The 25,437-nt window shown below is 39.1% G+C and overlaps 1 protein-coding gene across 8 annotated transcripts in view; it reads right to left on the bottom strand.

Moving 5' to 3' along the window:
• ODAD2 (outer dynein arm docking complex subunit 2) overlaps nucleotides 1–25,437 on the bottom strand; it is a 177,501-nt gene that overhangs the window by 106,511 nt on the left and 45,553 nt on the right. For 7 of the 8 annotated variants that reach the window (XM_025000641.2, XM_025000638.2, XM_025000639.2 and 4 more), the window contains one exon: nucleotides 22,467–22,614. The exons of the other annotated variant lie outside the window; for it this stretch is intronic. In XM_025000641.2, the coding sequence (XP_024856409.1) occupies nucleotides 22,467–22,614 (148 nt within the window). The remainder of the gene's footprint in view (nucleotides 1–22,466; nucleotides 22,615–25,437) is intronic. 8 annotated transcript variants of the gene reach the window in all.

Raw genomic sequence — 25,437 nt, 5'->3', positions numbered from 1 at the left:
CACAGAAAACGTGAAGAAAGCAAACTGCCTGGTAGGCAGCACAGTGATCCATGTGGGATGGAGAATAAGCAGGGTGAGGCTGTGAGGCTGGGAAAGAGGAAGCAATTCCTAAAACCTGGGAACTGATGGGTGGACTGAAGGAGAGAAAAAGATCGTTTCACTGTCATGAATGAAATGCTGGCCCAATAACATGCAAATCAACGTCTGTTTAGCTAATCACCACATGTAAAGAGCAGTGGGAAACAGCTTCTTTAAAAAATCCAAGAGATATAAAAAATTTTTAATGATGATCAGTGAATCAGGCCTGCTAGGAAATTAAGTAACAACCACTGATCATTAATGCTTTGAAAACTTTTTAAGAACATAGCATATATTATTACTTCTACATACATATATTACTGCAACTGCTATTGAGAGTGTCTGCTAAATAAGAGTTCCTGGAATAGTTAATAAGACAGAAAAGCAATACTTCTAATGGAGCCAAGAAAAAGCTATTTTATGCAAAAGGTGTTCATAAAACACAGCCTTGGGATTCTATGTCAAAACGCAGTAGCAATGGCCTAAATACATCTTTTTCTTTTTCTGAGGGAAGACATCTTCAAATTATATTTACTATCATTTGCTAATCATGGTTTTATATTGCTATGTTATACATATATATTATATGTGTAGGTAGACTTAGCACAAAAAAATGGAAATTATACTCAAGCTTCCCACCTTCATATCATGCAAATACACACATGCCAATCCTCTTATAAATTCAACACAATATGTTTATAACTAAAGTGGGATCTGTAGAGGGTGAGCATCAAGAAGTGAAGAAGGAAATGTTTAGGCTTCAGAGACTCTACTTGCTCCCTTCCAGAATATTCCCTCCACGTCTCTAAAAGTGCTCTGAACGACATTTCTGCTTTTCTTTCTAATTTTCCCTCTGGGTAATCTAGGCTGTCCTTTATATTCAAGATTAAGTTTAGAATGACAAGAGCCTTAATTTTATTACTTACATTTAAAACAATAAGTTTTGTTCTTAGAGCTTTTAGCATCTTTTTCTAAATAACAAGAGAAATGTAAATGCTACCAATTTCCCCACAGTTGGTTTTAAAACATAAAGCACTGTGTCTTCTATCGTTACTGTCAGTATCATGAACCCCCTGTTTGGGACACAGGACCCCTCACACCAGTTCCTCCAATGCCTCTCTTGGAAAAAGGTACATATTTTGTAAACCATAAGAGAGAATCTAAATACTAATCATAATTAACTAAGGAAAATAACATAGAAAAAAGAAAAGCAAAGAAGAGAAACAACTCATTAAACAAGGCTCTTTTTCTGAATTTAAATGGTGAAAAGAAAGCAGAAAGTTCCTCCCAGGCACCTGCAGGAACAGAGCTGGGTTCTTAAAGGTTGGACAATGGAAGCTGAGAGCCTCAGATCAAGAGGATTCTTCAGGCAGTGGCTTCAGACTCAGCGCAAGCAGGAGTCTGAGCAGGAAGCGAGTAGCTGTCCAACAACGTGTCCAGCCCCAGTCAGGCCAGGAAAGCCCTTCCCACCAGGTCCAGCTCCCCAAAGAAGAATTTCTGTCCTGCTATCCCCAGTTATATATGATGGGGAATCTTCCTGACTCCCTATTCCTGTGTCTAGTTTCTTTGGTAGCAGTTTTCTGCTTAGACATTCAGCACCAGCTTGGCTTCCTCTTTCAAGTTCTTCTCATTTTTCTCTTGTAGAGTATTTCCACCTTTTGAGTTTTACTTCATTATTTACACTATAACGGATGACATAAACTTTTAAAAGTCATGTAATTGCAGCTGATGCCCAAAACATAAGATCTTGTATTTTGCTGAACTATCTTTAGGCCAATTTTGAAACCAAATGATGGAAAATATACATTTATCATTAAGAAGTTAGATCTTTATAGAAAAAAAATTTTTTTTTCTGTAAATCATCAGCTTTTTCTGAAAATCTGGAAACATATTCATAGGCTTGAGGGATTTTTTTTAGAACAGTTTTTTATGAGGGAAAGTTAGTTTTTCCACATTTCAGGATTTACTTCTACTCTTGTCACTGACCACATTCCCCAAAGGATTATAAATCTTTCAGAATGAATACCAGCGGATGGGAGCCAAAATATTCAATGTACAGAGCCACAAACGTTAGCCAATTGCTATTCTTTAAATACCAACTATGTCGAAGGATTTTCAAATGTCCATTCTACTTTGACCAGATGCCATAAACATCTTACTGAAGAGAAGTAGTACAAATATGCAAATATGCTCCTTTTAAATTAAATCTCCCCGAGAATGTAATTAGTTGCCAATACTTATTTTCACATTTTATCACAGATTTACGTTTGTGAGGCTTTTTTAAAGCTGGAGGAAAACATAGTAAAGTATTATTTTACTAGCTTCTGAAGGGTTTTGAAGAATGCTTCCAATAAGCTTTTCCATGTCTTGAATTAATGCGATTCCTCTGCTAGTTGTCCTCCTTCCCCTCCTGCTTCTTAAACACCTCCAACGTCTGCCGGCCTTCAGATATTTTACAGTTCATGCGCCTTTCCCTGACCAGCAGGCCCTCATGCGTGGTTGCAATTACGCTTCAAACACGATGAGACTGGATGAACGTTGCTTCTCGCTTTTCTCAAAATTTCTTCTTAAAAAATGAATAGAGGATTTAAAAAAAAAATAATAATGTTTTTCTGGACTTAAATAAAATTTTTGAAATAAGTATATTACCCCATCTAGTATAGAGTAATATCCTCCCTTACTGTTGATAAAGAAGCAATACACATTGCCTAAGTTGAGATGAAGAATGTATTCAGGAGTAAAACAGAAAGAGAGCTGCCTGAAATCACTTTTGTATTCTTTCATTCAGCAAATTTGCTTACTATTTACTTAGCTAGTTGCCAAGTCTGATGCCAGGCCCTGGAGACATCCTGGGAAACAAAAACAGGCTTGGGCTCTGCTTTTATGGAGCTCACAGTTTAGTAGAGAAGAACGATTTTAATTTTCTAAAGTCCATCCCAGTAAACGGAAACTTTAAGTCTGAGTGGTGCCATAAGGGAGGGGGCACAGGGCCAGGGAAACCCACACCAGGGAGGCTTTAACTGGGCCAGGGGGCATCAGGGAAGGTTCCCCTGAGGAAAGAATGCCTGGGCTGATGTCTGGACAGAAAGCAGGCTCAGGTGATTCATCAGGCGCTGTAACGGCTTCGAGTAACCCAGTTCAGGAAAGGATGCCAGAGTTGGCAGATGGCACTGTGATGGCAGACATGCTCACAGGGTCATCCCTCCTGGCGTCCTGTGAGACCCAGGGAGACAGCACGGTGGGCAGGGGTGGCAAGGGGAGCAGAGGTCACTCTGTTCCCATCTCCACTGTCCACAATCAGAAGGCGGCGGGTGAGACCTGTGACGCAACCATCACAGCCATCCAACTGGCTTCCAAGGTGCTCAGCAGTTTTTCCTCCAAACATGCCACTCACCGAGCGAGAGCCATGACCCTTGCCAACGACTGTTTATTAATGATGACAGGGGGGCAGGGCACCCAGTGCGGGGCTTGGCTCAGAGACACTTTTCGTCTCTCAGGAGCAGAAATGGTCGAGAGTCAGAGCCCCAAGTGAGTGGCACAGAACTACATAAGTTGAGGTAGTAAAACATATCGCTTTGCCTTCTGTTTATTTGAAGACTGATTTTATGCTGAGATTCGGTACTCATAAACCTGGGCCGCAAGAGATGAGACTCAAAAGGAAATTGCAAGGAAAAAGAGAAAATATTGTTCCAGAAGAAAAAAGAAATTAGGCTCAGATTGTTGGATTACAGGCTTGCTAAGAATTTTGTTTTTTTGGTTAGGAATGGTTAAGGAACAATGCAAGGATTCCCTACGCATTCTTTTTAAATCACCATGGAACATCTACAGAAATTGATGATCTACTGGAATGTTACTGCAATGAGGAAAAGTCTGTAGGAAATGTAACAGTCTTTCTAGAAAGATTCACAAGAATTAACTGAATAATTATGATAATTAATAAAAGTAGCTCAGTAAAGTGACTGGATACAAAGGAAATATTCAAAAGTGAATAGCTGAGAATAACAAATCAAAGTATGTAATTTGAAAAAAGTTCCTATGCCAGTATTGGCAAAATAATAGTAGTAAAAATAGCTATGAGTGAATCTCACAAGAAATGTGCTGCAAATATATGCAGGAAAAGCTATGAAGTTTTACTGAAGTATATTAAAGATTAAATAAGTGAATGGTCATACCATATTTCCTAATAGGATAATTCAACAGTATTAAAACTGTAATTTATCCAAAAATAATTTACAAATTAATGTAAGCCAACCAAAACCCTAGCAGCATTTTTTAGCTTTTTAAAAAAAAAAAACTTGGTTCTGGAATCGTCAAGATGATCTGGAATGGAAAATATACAAAAAGTAGTTTAAAATATTTTAAGAAAACTCTCTGGCCAAATATTTAAATATACCAAAGCTATAATAATTAAAACAGCATGGGAATATCCAAATAAATCAATGTAGGAAGATCCGGACACAAACTCTTAAAGTGAAATGACAATATTTGATAAAAGAAGCAATTCAGATCACTGAAGGAAAGAGCGGATGAACCTGTCATCTGACTTTGATATATGACAAATTGAGAGAAATTTGCACATAACAAAGGATTAATTTGCATCAAGAATCAAAAGACATCCACACAGGAAAACAAGCAAGGTACACAATACTACTTGACATATGAAAACTCTATCAATCTCACTAACAATCAGGAACATGCAAATTCACATAAGATACATTTTCTACCCTATAAAACAAAAAAAGACTGCAGGTTAAAATTTATAACAGTAAATCTTAATCCTAGTTGAGTAATTTTAATACCCTGGGGAGATTTTAAAGACTATCAATGCCCAGACCCCATTCCAAACCAATTAAATCCAAACTTCCATGAATGGTACCTGGGCATCCGGTCTTTGTTTTGTTAAGAGCTGGGCTGATTTCATTGTGTGTCTGAGGTTGTAAACCTTTGATGTTATTAATGATAGAGTGTAAATGGATGTTTACTTTCTGAAGGGAGTTATCAAAAATTTTTTATGTGGTTGATTACTTTTCATTATATTTCCCTCTAAAATAAAATTTAAAAATGCAGTATTTCTCCAGCTTCACTGTGCACATATTCTTTTTTAAAAAACACGTCTTTACTGAGGTATAATTGATATGCAAAAATACTATATATATTTGATGCACACAATTTAATGAGGATGGACACATTCATACACCTGTGAAACCAGCACCACAATCAAGACAATTAATATACTCATCAACTCCCAAAGTTTCTCTATGCCTCCCCATTTTTTGTATGCTAATAGAGCATGGCAACCCGCTCCAGTATTCTTGCCTGGAGAATCCCATGGACAGAGGAGCCTGGCAGGTTAAAGCCCACGGGGTCACAGAGTTAGACACGACTGAAGCGACTCACACACGGCACAACACAATGTGAGATCTCCCCCTTACATTTTTTAAGTGTAAACAGCATTGTTAACTACAGGTTCAATGTTACAGAACTCGTTCACCTTTCATAACTGAACTTTTACACCCCTTGAACAACAACTCCCCATGAGAACTATCAACATTTGAAATGTGCGTACTCTTTCACGCAAGCAATTCTATTTCAAACAATTCATCCTATGGAAATACATACAACGTCCAAAGCATACGTAAAAATATTTGCGGCTGCATCGTCAGAACAAAAATTGATTTGGGGAGAAAATCTAAAAGGTTACCAACAAAGGAATTGTTAAATTACTGATATATGTAAAATGAAATACTATGGAGCAATTAAAAGGAGTAAGGTAGATATGAAAGATCACCAAGACAGAGTATGAAATATTAAGACTAAAGGTACAATGTAGAATCATAGTCTGACTGCATTTTACATATGAAAGTTACATATGTGTATGTATATACACAAACACCTGGAGGGCGTTCACTTTTATTCTTTGGCATGGCTTGAATAGGTACAATGAGCATATGTCAATGTGTTATTTTATAATACTCTAAATACAGAGGAGATAAAGGATGGACCAGAAGAGGAACACAAGCCTCTGCCAGGCTCTGTGTGTCATGGAAGTATCAGCAGGGCATTGCCAGCCAGACCAAGAGCTGGATTAGAATCCACAGCCACTGCCAGCAGGAAGCTCAAAGGCTAGTGGATGAAAAAGGGACAGAGGATTTCTAGATATATGTGAAGTGAAACATCATTTATACCAAATCTGGTACCTCTTACTCCTCAACCCCTACACTTAGAAATTCTTCAGCATTCAAACTTCTATAACATGTGTTTTTAACCCAAAAAAGTGAAGCAATCCACTGGATTACATAAATCAGGAACTAGACAAAAACTTCTTTTCTCTATTTAGCCTCTCAAATAACTTTGGGTTGGAGGCATGCTTTGAGGAATAAAAAATATTGTTGTTGCAAACACATCAGTCAGCAAATTCCCTGAACAGATCTGTTACATTTTCAGATCATTACACAAAACTGCCTTAGATATCAATAATCTTTCTAATCAAAAATCATATGAATTGCTAGATGGCAGTGTGTATGCTCTAATTATGCTCTACCCGGATTAGTTAGTGGTACATGTTCTTGAGAGAATGAATAGAGTTAAACTTTAAGAGACGTCCCTAGAGATTTTTCATATTGTCATTTTTCAGTAGTTAAGTGGATGTGATTGCATAATGTGAGCTAGGAGCCATATATATGGTTATGATTCAGTGGTGTATTTACCATACTCATATAGTTATCTTTGCTTTTTCTCCACTCTTATTTATGATTGCCCAGAGGCAAAGCAAGTTTAAAGCTCAAAAACTGAAAACAAGTTACTGTTGTATCTGTAGAGCTCAGAGGGCAAGTCCCCTTCACCACTTCCACTGTCTCTTCTGCTATAAAAATAAAAGATGACTAATCCTTCTTAGTGGGCATTATACAAGTCACACATCTCAATCTGAATAAGTAAAATTATTACACTACACCATTTAGGGGTTTCTCTGGTGGCTCAGACAGTAAAGAATCTGCCTGCAATGCAAGAGACCAAGGTTCGATTCCGAGTTGGGAAGGTCCCCTGGGGAAGGGAATGGCTACCCACTCCAGTATTCTTGCCTGGAGAACCCCATGGACAGAGAAGTCTGGCAGGCTGCAGTTCATACAGTTGCAAAGAGTTGTATACAACTGAGCGACTAACACTTCCACTTCACAGTATTTAAGAAAATGTAAATGCAGACTCTGCTGAGTAGGAATTTCATTAGAAAACGGAATTGAAATATCTTCTGATGACTATCAGGTAACTTTTTCTAAAGTCCTCCCACTCTTTTCATCTTGGAGACTATTTTCAAAATCAACTCATAACAATGTCAAAACATATGCATTAACTTAAAGCATGTTTCTCAGGAAAATGGTACTAATTTTCCTTCTCAACTACTGGAGTTTATCTGGATGCATAAGCAGTGACCACTGTTTCCCATTTTTGGAAGATTCTTTTTAATAATAATAACACTGCTCTTTCACATTCTTTCCATCTCTTTAAGTAAAAAGCTAGTGCACTCTGATCCTGCCTCCCAAAAATGAACACTGAATTCCTTTGTGCAGAAGTAGTCCATGCGTACCTAGTCACTTACTCAGAGTGAAAAAAAAACAGAGAGAAAATAGGCGTGTTCAACAGTGAGGCCTTTGGGTCCCCTGGGCTCTGAGCTTCTGGACAGAGGGACAGAGCAACCAGGCAACGAGCAATAACCATAGACCCTGGACGCCTTCCCGGCCCACAGCCACCTTCTGTGTGGCCTGGAGTGAAGTATTTCTCAACTTTTCCACCAATGAAACAGGGATCACACTACCTGCCACTCCATCCCCAAAACCAAGTAATGGGAAAGGAATTTAATTAACTGTAATTGACACAAAGTACATCAAAATTCCTCTGATGAAAAACCATATAACTCCCAGCTTCCACTTAAGAGAACTCTCTAACCAATGAAGGCCGTGTGTGTGTGTGTGTGTGTGTGTGTGTGTGTGTGTCTATGTGTGTGTCTTAATCAATTCGTGGAAGATCATGCAGGAACTGAGCCCCACAAATGCAGTCTTTAACAAAGGTTTTCAAGTCTGAAAATGTCTTTGCCAAGAATACTCCTCCAGAGAGGAAATCGAAACATTCCAGGGAAGGAGCCTGGAAAGTCTCTTCAGAAGCCTCCTGGGATTTCTGATGTGACATCCTTTATTAATAGATGTTGCCCTGAAGTAGAGTCCTTGTCACTGCTGAGCTGGGGAACCACCATGTATCTTCACATCTCATGGCCTGAGGATACAGAGCTTGTGGATACATAACAGAAGAGGAACCAGCAAGATCCTTGGCTCACATGAAAGGTGAAACCCACACAAGTTTAACCACATAGAATAAATAAAGTAGCCACTAGCTCTCACCACACATCATGGATGGCAGGAGAGGATTAATATGTGATGCCTTGCCATGATCATAAGCTGTCACTCAGCAGTCCATGCCAGCCACTCTCTGCTGAGTGACCTGTGATCAGATGCCATGGTCACCCTTCTAGAACTTGGGAACAAAGTTTGCCCCAGCATCATACTCTAGGCTGCTACCACATTTCTGAATTTAACAAGCCCTTCTTTCCCCAGCCTTCATATATCTAGCTCTTCACAGTGTTAACATGTAGGAGTTATCAATTGAAGAGAAAATGACTTTAAAATAAACATTTTTTTTTCTCTTCAGTTTCAAAAACTTTAATTTTTTGTCTTCCTTTAATTAATCTTTTTAATCCACTAACTGGTTGCATAAAATAACCAAATAAAATGTTACCACTTTTTAAAGATTTTTTTTTAATGTGGACCATTTTTAAAGTCCTTATTGAATTTGTTACAATATTGTTTGTGTTTTGGTTTTTTGGCCACAAGGCAATGCAGGATCCTAACTCCCTGACAAGGAATCAAACCCACACCTCCTGCATTGTAAGGCGAAGTCTTAACCACTGGACTGCTAGGGAAGTCCCAAATGTTACTTTCTTTAAGATTAAAAAAAAAAAAAAAAAAAAAAGGACCAAAAAAGCAATCTGCTTATAAGGTGGCAAACTAATATTTAAAGGCTACCATTTAACATAAATATTTTGATTCATAAACAGTGTTGGTTGTATGTACTAATTCAAGCACTGTAGCTTCTGATTAGCTTGTTAAGAGGTCACGTTCAATCATGAATAAAAAGACACAAACAGGCTCATCTGCTCCACATTTTCCTAAGCCTTTCATTCCTCTACCAAAAAGGTAACCCCATTTCTAACCAATAATTGGAGCGTCAACCCTTTATTTCCAACTACCGTATGGATCTTTCTATTTGGATATTTCACTCTTTCCAAACTTAATCTGCACCACCCCAGACCCTCCTGAGAAACTGGCCTGGCTTCTCTCTTGGCCCTTTCCTGACTGCTCCCAAGAACACTACTCCATTCCACGGCCCCAACACCCTCCATCAGGGCCACAGGTCACTGGCTTCCGGTCTTTCCACTGGGATTCATTTTGCAAACCACCTGCTGCTGAACTCAGCTTTTTAAAGCAATGCTTTTGTCTGCCTGTTTCCCCAGGGTGGACCTGGATCAAAATCTCAGGTGCAGAAACAGTCATCCTGCAGGGAGGAGTTACGCCTGGGGAAGTGGCCCTGGGGAACACACCCTGGATTCCTCCATTAGGGCAGCAAGTACTCAAGAATAAGTCCAGAGGAACAAAGCACTTCACAGAAGGGCTCCAAATCTGCTTGCTAATGTCATCCCAGATGAGCCTGGGGCTGCGGGGGCAGAGGTCTTATCCTCAAATGACATCCCTCCAAAATGCCCATAGCCAAGACATGGAAGCAACCTAGATGTCCATCAGCAGATGAATGGATAAGAAAGCTGTGGTACATATACACAATGGAGTATTACTCAGCCATTAAAAAGAATACATTTGAATCAGTTCTAATGAGGTGGATGAAACTGGAGCCTATTATACAGAGTGAAGTAAGCCAGAAGGAAAAACATAAATACAGTATACTAACACATATATATGGAATTTAGAAAGATGGTAACAATAACTCTGTATACGAGACAGCAAAAGAGACACTGATGTATAGAACAGTCTTATGGACTCTGTGGGAGAGGGAGAGGGTGGGAAGATTTGGGAGAATGGCAATGAAACATGTAAAATATCATGTAGGAAACAAGTTGCCAGTCCAGGTTCGATGCACGATGTTGGATGCTTGGGGCTGGTGCACTGGGACGGCCCAGAGGGATGGTATGGGGAGGGAGGAGGGAGGAGGGTTCGGGATGGGGAACACATGTATACCTGTGGTGGATTCATTTTGATATTTGGCAAAACTAATACAATTATGTAAAGTTTAAAAATAAAATAAAATTAGGAAAAAAAAAATTTGAAGAAAAAGAAAAAAAAAAAGCCCATAGAGTAGATAAAGCAGGATTCTAAAGCCAGCCTCTGAGATCCCTTCCAGCTATCTAAAAGTTCACCAACCATTTCCTAGTCTCCTCTATGTTCTCTTGAATTTCCCGATCCTATAGTTTTAAATTCCATATCCAAACCACCTTCAACCCACAAAGAAATGGATTCCAACAGGCTTTCAATTCTGGATCCAGAAATTCATTCTTCAGTTTTAAGGATACTTACACCAAGGCAGTTGGAGAAGGCAATGGCAGCCCTACTCCAGTACTCTTGCCTGGAAAATTCCATGGACAGAGGAGCCTGGTAGGCTGCAGTCCATGGGGTCGCTAAGTCGGGCACGACTGAGCGACTTCACTTTCACTTTTCACTTTCATGCACTGGAGCAGGAAATGGCAACCCACTCCAGTGTTCTTGCCTGGAGAATCCCAGGGACAGAGGAGCCTGGTGGGCTGCCGTCTATGGGGTCGCACAGAGTTGGACACGACTGAAGTGACTTAGCAGCACACCAAGGCAATAACACTGTGTGGATCTCAATAAACTGTGGAAAATTCTGAAAGAGATGGGAATACCAGACCACCTGACCTGCCTCTTGAGAAACCTATATGCAGGTCAGGAAGCAACAGTTAGAACTGGACATGGAACAACAGACTGGTTCCAAATAGGAAAAGGAATACATCAAGGTTGTATATTGTCACCCTGCTTATTAAACTTATATGCAGAGTACATCATGAGAAATGCTGGACTGGAAGAAGCACAAGCTGGAATCAAGATTACCGGGAGAAATATCAATCACCTCAGATATGCAGATGACACCACCCTTATGGCAGAAAGTGAAGAGGAACTAAAAAGCCTCTTGATGAAAGTCAAAGAGGAGAGTGAAAAAGTTGGCTTAAAACTCAACATTCAGAAAACTAAGATCATGGCATCTGGTCCCATCACTTCATGGGAAATAGATGGGGAAGCAGTGGAAGCAGTGGCAGACTTTATTTTTGGGGGCTCCAAAATCACTGCAGATGGTAACTGCAGCCATGAAATTAAAAGACGCTTACTCCTTGGAAGGAAAGTTATGACCAACCTAGATAGCATATTCAAAAGCAGAGACATTACTTTGCCAACAAAGGTCCGTCTAGTCAAGGCTATGGTTTTTCCAGTGGTCATGTATGGATGTGAGAGTTGGACTGTGAAGAAAGCTGAGCGCCGAAGAATTGATGCTTTTGAACTGTGGTGTTGGAGAAGACTCTTGAGAGTCCCTTGGACTGCAAGGAGATCCAACCAGTCCATTCTAAAGGAGATCAGCCCTGGGTGTTCTTTGGAAGGACTGATGCTAAAGCTGAAACTCCAATACTTTGGCCACCTCATGTGAAGAGTTGACTCATTGGAAAAGACTCTGATGCTGGGAGCGATTGGAGGCAGGAGGAGAAGGGAACGACAGAGGATGAGATGGCTGGATGGCATCACCGACTCGATGGACATGAGTTTGAATAAACTCTGGGAGTTGATGATGGACAGGGAGGCCTGGCGTGCTGTGATTCATGGGGTCACAAAGAGTCGGACACGACTGAGCAACTGAACTGAACTGAACAACAAGGCAGAGGTCCCCAACCTCTGAAATCTAATGCCTGATGATCTGAGGTGGAGCTGATGTAATAATAATAGAAATACAGTACACAATAAATGCAGTGCGCTGGAATCATCCCCAAACCACCCTCCCATTCCTGGTTCATAGAAAAATTGTCTTCCACGAAACCTTTCCCTGATGCCAAAAAGGCTGGGGACTACTGCAGTAAGGTGTATGAAATGTAGATCTACTTATAATTATGATCTCTTAACATTTTTTATCATGTTACTAAAGAGTACCTGCATGCATGTGTGCTAAGTCACTTCAGTCATGTCCGATTCTTTGTGACCCTATGGACTGTAGTCTGCCAGGCTCCCCAGAATCCCCAGATGGGATTCTCCAGTCAAGAATCCTGGAGTGGGGACAATATTAAATGCTACAACATTCGAATCATAGGGATTCCAGAAGAAGAAGACAAAAAGAAAGACCATGAGAAAATACTTGAGGAGATAATAGTGGAAAACTTCCCTAAAATGGGGAAGGAAATAATCACCCAAGTCCAAGAAACCCAGAGAGTACCAAACAGGATAAACCCAAGGAGAAACACCCCAAGACACATATTAATCAAATTAACAAAGATCAAACACAAAGAACAAATATTAAAAGCAGCAAGGGAAAAACAACAAATAACACACAAGGGAATTCCCATAAGGATAACAGCTGATCTTTCAATAGAAACTCTTCAAGCCAGGAGGGAATGGCAAGACATACTTAAAATGATGAAAGAAAATAACCTACAGCCCAGATTATTGTACCCAGCAAGGATCTCATTCAAGTATGAAGGAGAAATCAAAAGCTTTTCAGACAAGCAAAAGCTGAGAGAATTCTGCACCACCAAACCAGCTCTCCAACAAATACTAAAGGATATTCTCTAGACAGGAAACACAAAAACGGTGTATAAACTCGAACCCAAAACAATAAAGTAAATGGCAACGGGAACATACTTATCAGTAATTACCTTAAATGTAAATGGGTTGAATGCCCCAACCAAAAGACAAAGACTGGCTGAATGGATACAAAAACAAGACCCCTACATATGTTGTCTACAAGAGACCCACCTCAAAACAGGGGACACATACAGACTGAAAGTGAAGGGCTGGAAAAAGATTTTCCATGCAAATAGGGACCAAAAGAAAGCAGGAGTAGCAATACTCATATCAGATAAAATAGACTTTAAAACAAAGGCTGTGAAAAGAGACAAAGAAGGTCACTACATAATGATCAAAGGATCAATCCAAGAAGAAGATATAACAATTATAAATATATATGCACCCAACACGGGAGCACCACAGTACGTAAGACAAATGCTAACAAGTATGAAAGGAGAAATTAACAATAACACAATAATAGTGGGAGACTTTAATACCCCACTTACACCTATGGATAGATCAACTAAACAGAAAATTAACAAGGAAACACAAACTTTAAACGACACAATAGACCAGTTAGACCTAATTGATATCTATAGGTCATTTCATCCCAAAACAATGAATTTCACCTTTTTCTCAAGCGCACATGGAACCTTCTCCAGGATAGATCACATGCTGGGCCATAAAGCTAGCCTTGGTAAATTCAAAAAAATAGAAATCATTCCAAGCATTTTTTCTGACCACAATGCAGTAAGATTAGATCTCAATTACAGGAGAAAAACTATTAAAAATTCCAACATATGGAGGCTGAACAACACACTGCTGAATAACCAACAAATCACAGAAGAAATCCAAAAAGAAATCAAAATTTGCATAGAAACGAATGAAAATGAAAACACAACAACCCAAAACCTGTGGGACACGGTAAAAGCAGTCCTAAGGGGAAAGTTCATAGCAATACAGGCACACCTCAAGAAACAAGAAAAAAGTCAAATAAATAACCTAACTCTACACCTAAAGCAACTAGAAAAGGAAGAAATGAAGAACCCCAGGGTTAGTAGAAGGAAAGAAATCTTAAAAATTAGAGCAGAAATAAATGCAAAAGAAACAAAAGAGACCATAGCAAAAATCAACAAAACCAAAAGCTGGTTCTTTGAAAGGATAAATAAAATTGACAAACCATTAGCCAGACTCATCAAGAAACAAAGGGAGAAAAATCAAATCAACAAAATTAGAAACGAAAATGGAGAGATCAAAACAGACAACACAGAAATACAAAGGATCATAAGAGACTACTATCAACAATTATATGCCAATAAAATGGACAACGTGGAAGAAATGGACAAATTCTTAGGAAAGTACAACTTTCCAAAACTGGACCAGGAAGAAATAGAAAATCTTAACAGACCCATCACAAGCACGGAAATTGAAACTGTAATCAAAAATCTTCCAGCAAACAAAAGCCCCGGTCCAGACGGCTTCACAGCTGAATTCTACCAAAAATTTAGAGAAGAGCTAACACCTATCCTGCTCAAACTCTTCCAGAAAATTGCAGAGGAAGGTAAACTTCCAAACTCATTCTATGAGGCCACCATCACCCTAATACCAAAACCTGACAAAGATCCCACAAAAAAAGAAAACTACAGGCCAATATCACTGATGAACATAGATGCAAAAATCCTTAACAAAATTCTAGCAATCAGAATCCAACAACACATTAAAAAGATCATACACCATGATCAAGTGGGCTTTATCCCAGGGATGCAAGGATTCTTCAATATCCGCAAATCAATCAATGTAATACACCACATTAACAAATTGAAAAATAAAAACCATATGATTATCTCAATAGATGCAGAGAAAGCCTTTGACAAAATTCAACATCCATTTATGATAAAAACTCTCCAGAAAGCAGGAATAGAAGGAACATACCTCAACATAATAAAAGCTATATATGACAAACCCACAGCAAACATTATCCTCAATGGTGAAAAATTGAAAGCATTTCCTCTAAAGTCAGGAACAAGACAAGGGTGCCCACTTTCACCATTACTATTCAACATAGTTTTGGAAGTTTTGGCCACAGCAATCAGAGCAGAAAAAGAAATAAAAGGAATCCAAATTGGAAAAGAAGAAGTAAAACTCTCACTATTTGCAGATGACATGATCCTCTACATAGAAAACCCTAAAGAATCCACCAGAAAATTACTAGAAATAATCAATGACTACAGTAAAGTTGCAGGATATAAAATCAACACACAGAAATCCCTTGCATTCCTATACACTAATAATGAGAAAACAGAAAGAGAAATTAAGGAAACAATTCCATTCACCATTGCAACGGAAAGAATAAAATACTTAGGAATATATCTACCTAAAGAAACTAAAGACCTATATATAGAAAACTATAAAACACTGGTGAAAGAAATCAAAGAGGACACTAATAGATGGAGAAATATACCATGTTCATGGATTGGAAGAATCAATATAGTGAAAATGAGTATACTACCCAAAGCAATTTATAGATTCAACGCAATCCCTATCAAGCTACCAACAGTATTCTTCACAGAGCTAGAACAAATAATTTCACAATTTGTATGGAAATACAAAAAACCTCGAATAGCCAAAGCGATCTTGAGAAAGAAGAATGGAACTGGAGGAATCAACCTACCTGACTTCAGGCTCTACTACAAAGCCACAGTTATCAAGACAGTATGGTACTGGCACAAAGACAGAAATATTGATCAATGGAATAAAATAGAAAGCCCAGAGATAAATCCACGCACATATGGACACCTTATCTTCGACAAAGGAGGCAAGAATATACAATGGATTAAAGACAATCTCTTTAACAAGTGGTGCTGGGAAATCTGGTCAACCACTTGTAAAAGAATGAAACTGGACCACTTTCTAACACCATACACAAAAATAAACTCAAAATGGATTAAAGATCTAAACGTAAGACCAGAAACTATAAAACTCCTAGAGGAGAACATAGGCAAAACACTCTCTGACATACATCACAGCAGGATCCTCTATGACCCACCTCCCAGAATATTGGAAATAAAAGCAAAAATAAACAAATGGGACCTAATTAACCTTAAAAGCTTCTGCACATCAAAGGAAACTATTAGCAAGGTGAAAAGACAGCCTTCAGAATGGGAGAAAATAATAGCAAATGAAGCAACGGACAAACAACTAATCTCAAAAATATACAAGCAACTCCTACAGCTCAACTCCAGAAAAATAAACGACCCAATCAAAAAATGGGCCAAAGAACTAAATAGACATTTCTCCAAAAAAGACATACAGATGGCTAACAAACACATGAAAAGATGCTCAACATCACTCATTATCAGAGAAATGCAAATCAAAACCACTATGAGGTACCATTTCACACCAGTCAGAATGGCTGCGATCCAAAAGTCTACAAATAATAAATGCTGGAGAGGGTGTGGAGAAAAGGGAACCCTTTTACACTGTTGGTGGGAATGCAAACTAGTACAGCCACTATGGAGAACAGTGTGGAGATTCCTTAAAAAACTGGAAATAGAACTGCCTTATGATCCAGCAACCCCACTGCTGGGCATACACACTGAGGAAACCAGAAGGGAAAGAGACACGTGTACCCCAATGTTCATCGCAGCACTGTTTATAATAGCCAAGACATGGAAGCAACCTAGATGTCCATCAGCAGATGAATGGATAAGAAAGCCGTGGTACATATACACAATGGAGTATTACTCAGCCATTAAAAAGAATACATTTGAATCAGTTCTAATTAGGTGGATGAAACTGGAGCCTATTATACAGAGTGAAGTAAGCCAGAAGGAAAAACATAAATACAGTATACTAACGCATATATATGGAATTTAGAAAGATGGTAACAATAACCCGGTGTACGAGACAGCAAAAGAGACACTGATGTATAGAACAGTCTTATGGACTCTGTGGGAGAGGGAGAGGGTGGGAAGATTTGGGAGAATGGCAATGAAACATGTAAAATATCATGTAGGAAACGAGTTGCCAGTCCAGGTTCGATGCATGATGCTGGATGCTGGGGGCTGGTGCACTGGGACGGCCCAGAGGGATGGTATGGGGAGGGAGGAGGGAGGAGGGTTCGGGATGGGGAGCACATGTATACCTGTGGCGGATTCATTTTGATATTTGGCAAAACTAATACAATTATGTAAAGTTTAAAAATAAAATAAAATTAGAGAAAAAAAAAAAAAGAATCCTGGAGTGGGTTGCTGTGCCCTCCTCCAGAGGAACTGCCCAACCCAGGGATCAAACCCTCATCTCTTACATCTCTTGCATTGGCAGGTGGGTTCTTTACCACTGATACCACCTGGGAAGCCCAAAGAGTACCTACTTATATTAACAATATTAGAATACTTGTGATGAAGAAATCCACATTTCCAAGACACAACAAATCCCCCAACTTGCCTCCTATCTCACAAAGGTGCCCAATACATTTCTGACTTAGAAATGAGTAAAACTTGCTGTATTTTTAGTGTTAGTGTGGGGTATAGACCTTAGCAACTGTTTCCCCCTATCACTGATACTCACATATAGCAAAATATTTTTGTTGCAAGATTTTGAAGCAACCATGAATGGGGAGAAGATAATATTCATACAAATGTGGCAAGGAAACAATACGTCTCCAAGGAGAAGGGGTCAAGAAAGGGAGGAGAAGGGGGAGCAAGAGAAGGTGGAGAATGACACCAACAGCAGAGGGAACAGCACTATTCTCAAGGAGCTGAGAGTGAAGGATGGTCTGGCCCCTTGGGAACCTCATTTTGTCACTGTCCCTCCTGAGCAAAAGATTGAGAGGCAAGCCTGTGCTCATTTGAAGACATCCTGCAAGATTCAGAAATGAGATTAATCAGCTGTAGCTAATGAGATAGACAAGCTGTGAGAAGGTAAGTACAGAAGGTAGCTGAATAAGGAGCTTATTACTTCATTTAGAATTGAAGCCCAGAGTCACCAGTGATGTGGGGGGAAAGACATTGGAAGGTTGGGGAATAAAAATGCAATGTATCCATTAGTTTAAAAATTGAATTGTGTTCTAAAACTCCAGATTAAAAGAATATACACAGATGTAAAATGTCCAAGTTGAAATGGATGTGTGTCAAAGCCAAATCATTAAAGACTTAGTCCCTTTATCATGTGCCAAGATCTGAGCTCATAGCTCTGGATAAATACTAAGCTGTATCACTAATTTACTTGTTTGGCTATTAATGAACTCATCAAAACTTTTTCAACAATCACAGACATTGCTGTACTTGGAAAATGGTAAGTGAAGAGTCAGGTCAACATGAACATTTCTCTGCTGGAAGAAGTCTAAATTTACATAATTTTGTAAATTACTGTATCAGATTTATTTATTTTGAGATTATCTAGAGACGTTCAAATTTGCATTTCATAGATTTTTCATATCCTTTTGTGTCTCCACAGAAAAACATTTAACTGTGTTGAAAATCCTGAAAGCTTTTGTAGATATACTTTTTCTTTTATTGGCTATGTTAAGAATATTTACCTGTGGGGAACTATAATAATTTCAAGCCATTTACTGTCTGGCCAAAAGTATCACATTTGCACATGAACTACTGAGGGGTAACTTGTGTGAGTTTGAGTAGCACTTCATCAATACACGCTTTCCTGAGCTGTTCTGGGAGCGCAACAGTGCATCTCTTTTTGATCCACCACTATATGCATTTATCCCAAATAGTTGAAAAATGCAAGCTAGTGACTCAATAATGAGACACTCTTAGCGGTGTTCATGGGGAGGATACTGTGGAGGATGTGGGGCACCACCAACCCACTGTCTGCCCCCTTACGCTCTTGAGGAGGAAATTCTTTCTGTTCTTAGCACCAGGATCAGTTACACTCATTGGCAAGGGGGTTGTTTTTACCTTATGATGGAAAGAGTCCCTCACTGTATGAACTCACTGTATTTCTTCCTTTTATTGGTTACCAGAATCTTAAAGCAAAAGCCGAAGACCATCCCCACCTTACGTTGTTTATAATAATAATGTGCAATAGAAAGATTTATCATTGCTAACAGGGGCTGAGCCCTTCATGCTAAAGCACTTAGATGTGTTAGATCTCACCTAATACTAATAATAATCCTAAAAGGTGAGATCTTTTATCTTGCCATCTGGAACAATTAGGAGACCAAAGCTTACAGAGGATGGCCAGCACCCCCAAGGCTGCTGAGATAGTAGGTGGTGGAAGCCCAACTCAGTTGAAGACTTGTTGACATTGAAGGTTGTCTTTCTAACTGCTCCATTATTCTGCCTTCTGACCTGGCTGATGCTTCTGCTGTTTGGACTCTTTATCTCGTTTTATTAATGAAAAAAAGTTAACAGACCCAAATTCTATGCATAAACACCAGGGCTCTTCCAAATCTTCTTCCAGAGGCCGTGTCCAAGCCCCAGTGCCTGACTCAAGTGTTGGTGGCAGACATCTCTGTGGCCAGAGCGTCCTCAGATAACACACTCCTTGTGCGTAGAGGCCATGGGTGGCCCTGTGATTCAGGAAAGGCCAGGAAGGTCTCCAGAGTCTGCACATGGCTGCCCTGCCTGCAGGACTGGCCACTGTGCTGATTGGGTGGTTTGTGCACAAAGACTCCTGCCAAGGTGGGGGCAGAACTGTGGGACCGAAACGTCAGCCTGTGCTCCACAAGACTGCCTCCAAATTCCCAGCAAATGTGAATCTTCCAGATTCCAGAATAAGAAACTGGAATTCCCAGAAGTTCTCAGGAATTCCTGAAATCATGTTATTTCATATGTGTTGCTAAATTTTATTTATTTACATGCAACTAAATAGTAAGGATGACTATAATGGTAAATTATTTCTGTAATAAACCACACGTCTTTTTTGTGATAGAAATACTAAAAATTTCAGAGGTTTTTTGTAAGGAAAAAAAAAAACACTATACATATTACAATCCCATGTAAAAGTGATCTCCACCTGAAATTTGATAACAGTAAACACTAGAAGAGGGAATATCACACAAAATAAATGGTAAATAAAATCCATTTAAAAAGTTGAAAGAAAAAAGTAAAATATTTAACATTTATAAGATATTCTTAAAATACAATTTTAAAATACACAAAGCAAAGCATCAATTGTCCTATCCAATAGTCTTGATTTTTATTTCAGTACAAATATGTCCGATATTAAAAAATTTTTTCTTTCATTTTGCATTGACAGCAGTCAAATTGTTAAGAAGCTTTCAAAAGCAGAGCCAAGGTGGGCATTAGGGTTTGCTTCATATACCCTCATTTTCTTTTCCAATGATGAAAATATTTTATCTGCTTGCCCTGATTCTGATTTAACCATTGAGGATAAATGGTTTGCTAATTATCATTAGATAATCAGATCATTTGCTAACTCAAATTTTACATCAGTTTCTGGCATCATGATGGACTGTTGCACAACGTACATTCACATCTTCCTCGCTTTGGATTTCTTCTGTTAAATTACTAGCAAAGAACAAATTGTAATACACAGTATACACAATACAGTGAATTTTTAAACACTGAAAAAGTGTCCGAGTACATCTAAATGACTTACCGTTGAGATTTCCAGCAAGTTCAGCAAGGCTACAAGAATCACAGGTCAAAATTTCACATTTAATGACTTATTTTGCTTCACAAATTTGTTATTTCTTAGAACACCACTAATAGGATTTGTGTAAAGGATATGATGCATATAAATGTACCATTTATTTTTACAAGAATGACTCACCATCCTGCACGGACACATTCGGAGCACGGCAATAAGTGAGGCTGACCGCCTGGGCTGAGACCACTTATCTCTCACTGGCTCCTGTCCTGATGCCTGGAAATGTCTACCTCCACCTTTGATTCTGCTGCCAGAATTTTCTTTTTCTAAACTTTATTGAGGGATAACTGGCAAATATAATTGTATATCTCAGCAGTCCCCAACCTTTTTAGCACCAGGGACCAGTTTCATGGAAAACATTGCACGCCTCACATGCGATGTTCACAGTAGGGATTGCACTCTTATGAGAATCTAGTGCTGCCACTGACCTGACGGGTGGCGTAGCTCAGGTGGTAATGCAAGTGATAGGGAGCGGCTGTAAATACAGATGAAGCTTCACTCACTAGCCTGCCACTCACCTCCTGCTGTGTGCCCAGTTGCTAACAGGCCATGGCCTGATACAGGGGACCCTGATACATTGGGAATCCTTGGTATATCTCATGTGCACAGTGTGTTGCTTTGACAACCACAAACACTGTAGAATGATCACTAAGATAATCAACTTATCCTGCTCTCCATGATGTCAGTAGATTCCTTTGAACCTGTCATGTCTTCAGGAAGATTATCAAACTTTAACTGTCAACTTTAATTCTAATTTCCCATTTTCCCAATTTCTTGACTAATTTTTCTCAGGATTCAGGAAAACATAAAAGAATTCTTTGAGACGTGCTTAGAGTTGCAGCTGAGATGATGCCAACAGAGGAAGTGGACATATTTTTCTTTTAGGAAAAACTTTTTTAGCTTACTTATACCTATCAGATTGCTCACCTGGCGGGAGGGAGGAGCTTTTCTGAATTCATGAAAATATGCATATAGACTGTTTGAGCTGTCAGCTTGGGATGACCTCAAAGGTACAGGAAAAGTACCCTTTAGTAATTTAGGAGTCATGTAAATTTCTTTAAATATGCAAAGCCTAGCAAATGGAGGAGGACAAGCTGAGGTAAGTCAGAGTGTTGTTTTCAAAAGGATTTCTGGATGGTAACTTTAGACAGGGCCTAGCTATTACCAAGATTCACTGTCCAACATCAGAAATTAATATTGATCTGGGTTTGAGCAAATCGTTTTCCTTGCCCCACCCTTATCTGAGGACTTAAATACAATATTATATGGGTCATTTATTTATCATTACAAAATGTTTTCACACATGGCATCTCACGTAAGAGAGTAGCAGAAACAGACCAACACATATTTTAAGTACCTACAACGTATCAGACACCACACCACATCTTTCACCTGTGTTTTCTCAGTCCTTAAAATAATCCTAGAGTGGATATTACTAATTTTACCCCATGGGTCAAGAAGATTAAGGCTGCAAACCATACTTTTCAACAGTCACAGATAGTTAGCAACACAATCTAGAATTCAGTCTAAGTCCAGCTTCAAAACCCCTTGCTCTTTCCATCATGCCATCCTGCTAGTCACACAGTGGTGTAAGTCACAATATCTGACGGCTGCCATGGTCCACTGCCTTCTCCCCACCTAGGGGAGAGGGCTGGTACCAGGCAGCCCAACTGCTCCATGAGGACAAATCTCACTATCCTCAGAGTAATAAGACCTTCCCATGTGCACACTTAAATAATAATAGGGATAGTTACTACCGTTACTTGAAAGAAATATATAGTAAACTTGAAAGCAGAATATATATTTTTGGGAAAAAATTTAAAATAAACATTGCAAATACAGTATAAAAGGTTTCTCTCTCACCTTCAAATATTTCACCAGCTTCTGAATTTGCCAATATTCTGATGGCAAATCTGCATTTGCTTCCTGACGATGATCAGGTTGTTCTTCATCTTCCTCACTTTCTGAGGAGCTGTCACTAATAATTTCCTCAATCTTTTCAACACTCTTACTAGGAACAACAACATATAATAAGTATGTTTATGCTACAGTATGCTTATGTTACTATTTCAGCAACATACATTGATACATGAACTATGGATAAGATACCAACACCACCTGAATTGTGGAAGATCTTTGTTAACATCTACATGAGGGGATGAATAAACACATGCCTTTATAGCAGGTGCATTTCAATATTATTGCTATGGTACAATAATAATAATAAAAAAGTAGTAAAAAATGAAAAAGGTATTAGGTAAATGACCTAAGACTCCCACTTGTCATAGTGATAAAATAACTTAAATAATGGGTGGCTATTTATATTTATGTTTCTTCCATTTCTTTACTTGAAATTGAATACAATTGAAAATTCAGTTTTCCAATTGCACTGGCCACACTGCAACTGCTCAACAGTCATGTATGTCGAGTGGCTACCACACAGGACAGCTCAGAAATAAACCATTTCTATTACTGCAGGAAGTTCAGTTGGGCAACACTGCCAGTGCCCCAAAGGGAAAGGCATTTTTTCCCTTACCAAAGACAGTTAGTTCACTTTATTCCATCCTGCTCTGAGGCTTTTAACTCAATATCAAGGTCATGGACACATGGAACATCTTGAATTCACTCTTATTTTCTTTCTTTCTCTCTCTATCCCCCCAGATGTGCTCTCCATAAACATCTTTTTAATTTTTTTTTCCATTTGGAAGCATAGTATAGGAGGACAGGTAGTTGCCCAGTTTCATTAATTCTAAAGGTTCTACCATTCTCTTAATTTCTCAAAGACTTTCTGGCACACAGAGCTCCAATTCTTGTACTTTCAAAAGTCAGAATGGTACAACTGTGCTGAGCCACGGTGCAGTGAAATCCTGAACCGAAGTGCCTGGTCCAACTAAACAAGACACATGAACTGAGTGTCAGATTTATGTATTCTCTTGTCCAAAAGATGTCAGGAAACCTGAATTGGTTACAGAGGAAAATCTGATAGATCAGATTAGTAGACCTGGAAGGCATTATACTAAGTGAAATTAGTCAGAGTAAAACAAATACTATATCACTTCACTTATATGTGGAATCTCAGAGGAAAAAAAAAAAAGCAAAAAACAACCAAATTCATAGAAATCAGACTTGTGGTTACCAGAGTTGGAGGGAGGAGAAATTGGAGGAAGAAGGTCAAAAGGTACACAGTTATAAGATAAATAAGTACTAAGGATGTAATGCACAACATGTTGACTACAATTAACACTGCTGTGGGGTATATTTGAAAGTTGCTTAGAGAGTAAATCTAAGTTCTCATCATGAGGAAAGAATTACTTGTAACTATATAAGGAGATGAAAATTAACTGAACCTATTGCAATCATTCCACTTCAGTCACTTCAGTCGTGTCTGACTCTGTGCAACCCCACAGATGGCAGCCCACCAGGCTTCCCCGTCCCTGGGATTCTCCAGGCAAGAACACTGGAGTGGGTTGCCATTTCCTTCTCCATTGCATGAAAGTGAAAAGTGAAAGTGAAGTCACTCAGTCGTGTCCGACTCTAGCGACCCCATGGACTGCAGCCTACCAGGCTCCTCTGTCCATGGGATTTTCTAGGCAAAATTACTGGAGTGGGGTGCCATTGCCTTCTCCAATATATATATATATATATATATGTTATTAAGGGGTGTGTGTGTGTATATATATATATATATATATATGTTATTAAGGGGTACACCATAAGCTTTGACTGTGTAGATCACAACAATCTGTGGAAAATTCTTCAAGAGATTGGAATACCAGACCACCTGACCTGCCTCTTGAGAAGTCTGTATGCAAATCAAGAAGCAACAGTTTAACTGGATCTGGAACAAAAGACTGGTTCAAATTCAGAAAGGAGTACCTCAAGGCTGTATACTATCACTCTGCTTATTTAACTTATATACAGAGTACATCATGCAAAATGCCAGGCTGGATGAAGCACAAGCTGGAATCAAGACTGCCGGGAGAAATATCAATAACCTCAGATATGCAGATGACATCACCCTTATGGCAGAAAGTGAAGAGGAACTAAAGAGCCTCTTGATGAAAGTGAAAGAGGAGGATGAAAAAGTTGGCTTAAAGCGCAACATTCAGAAAACTAAGATCATGGCATCTGGTCCCATCACTTCATGGCAAATAGATGGGGAAACAATGGAAACAGTGCGAGTTATTTTCTTGGGCTCCAAAATCACTGCAGATGGTGACTTCAGCCATGAAATTAAAAGACACTAGCTCCTTGAAAGAAAAGCTATGACAAACCTTTTTAACAGCATGTTAAAAAGCTGCTGCTGCTACTAAGTCGTGTCAATCATGTCCAACTCTGTGCAAAAGACATTATTTTCTGACAAACTTCTGTCTAGTCAAAGGTATGCTTTTTCCAGTAGTCATGTATGGATGTGAGAGTTGGATCTTAGGGAAGGCTGAGCACCAAAGAATTGATGCTTTTAAACTGCAGTGTTGCAGAAGACTCTTGAGAGTCCCTTGGACATCAAGGAGATCAAAACAGTCAATCCTAAAGGAAATTAACCCTGAATATTCATTGGAAGAACTGATGTTGAAGCTGAAGCTCCAATACTTTGGCCACATGATGCAAAGAACTGACTCATTGGAAAAGATCCCAATGCTGGGAAAGATTGAAGGCAGAAGGAGAAGGGGACGACAGAGGATGAGATGGTTGGATGGCATCACCAACTCAATGTACGTGAGTTTGAGCAAGCTCTGGGAGTTGGTGCTGGACAGGGAAGCCTGGCACACTCCAGTCCATGGGGTCTCAAAGAGTCAGACACGACTGAGCAACTGAACTGAAGAAAAGAGAAGTC

This window comes from Bos taurus, chromosome 13, assembly GCF_002263795.3.
Source record: "Bos taurus isolate L1 Dominette 01449 registration number 42190680 breed Hereford chromosome 13, ARS-UCD2.0, whole genome shotgun sequence".
Lineage (NCBI taxonomy): Eukaryota > Metazoa > Chordata > Mammalia > Artiodactyla > Bovidae > Bos > Bos taurus.
The sequence above is the reverse complement of the archived record's forward strand: the minus strand, read 5'-3'. Positions and strand labels throughout refer to the sequence as shown.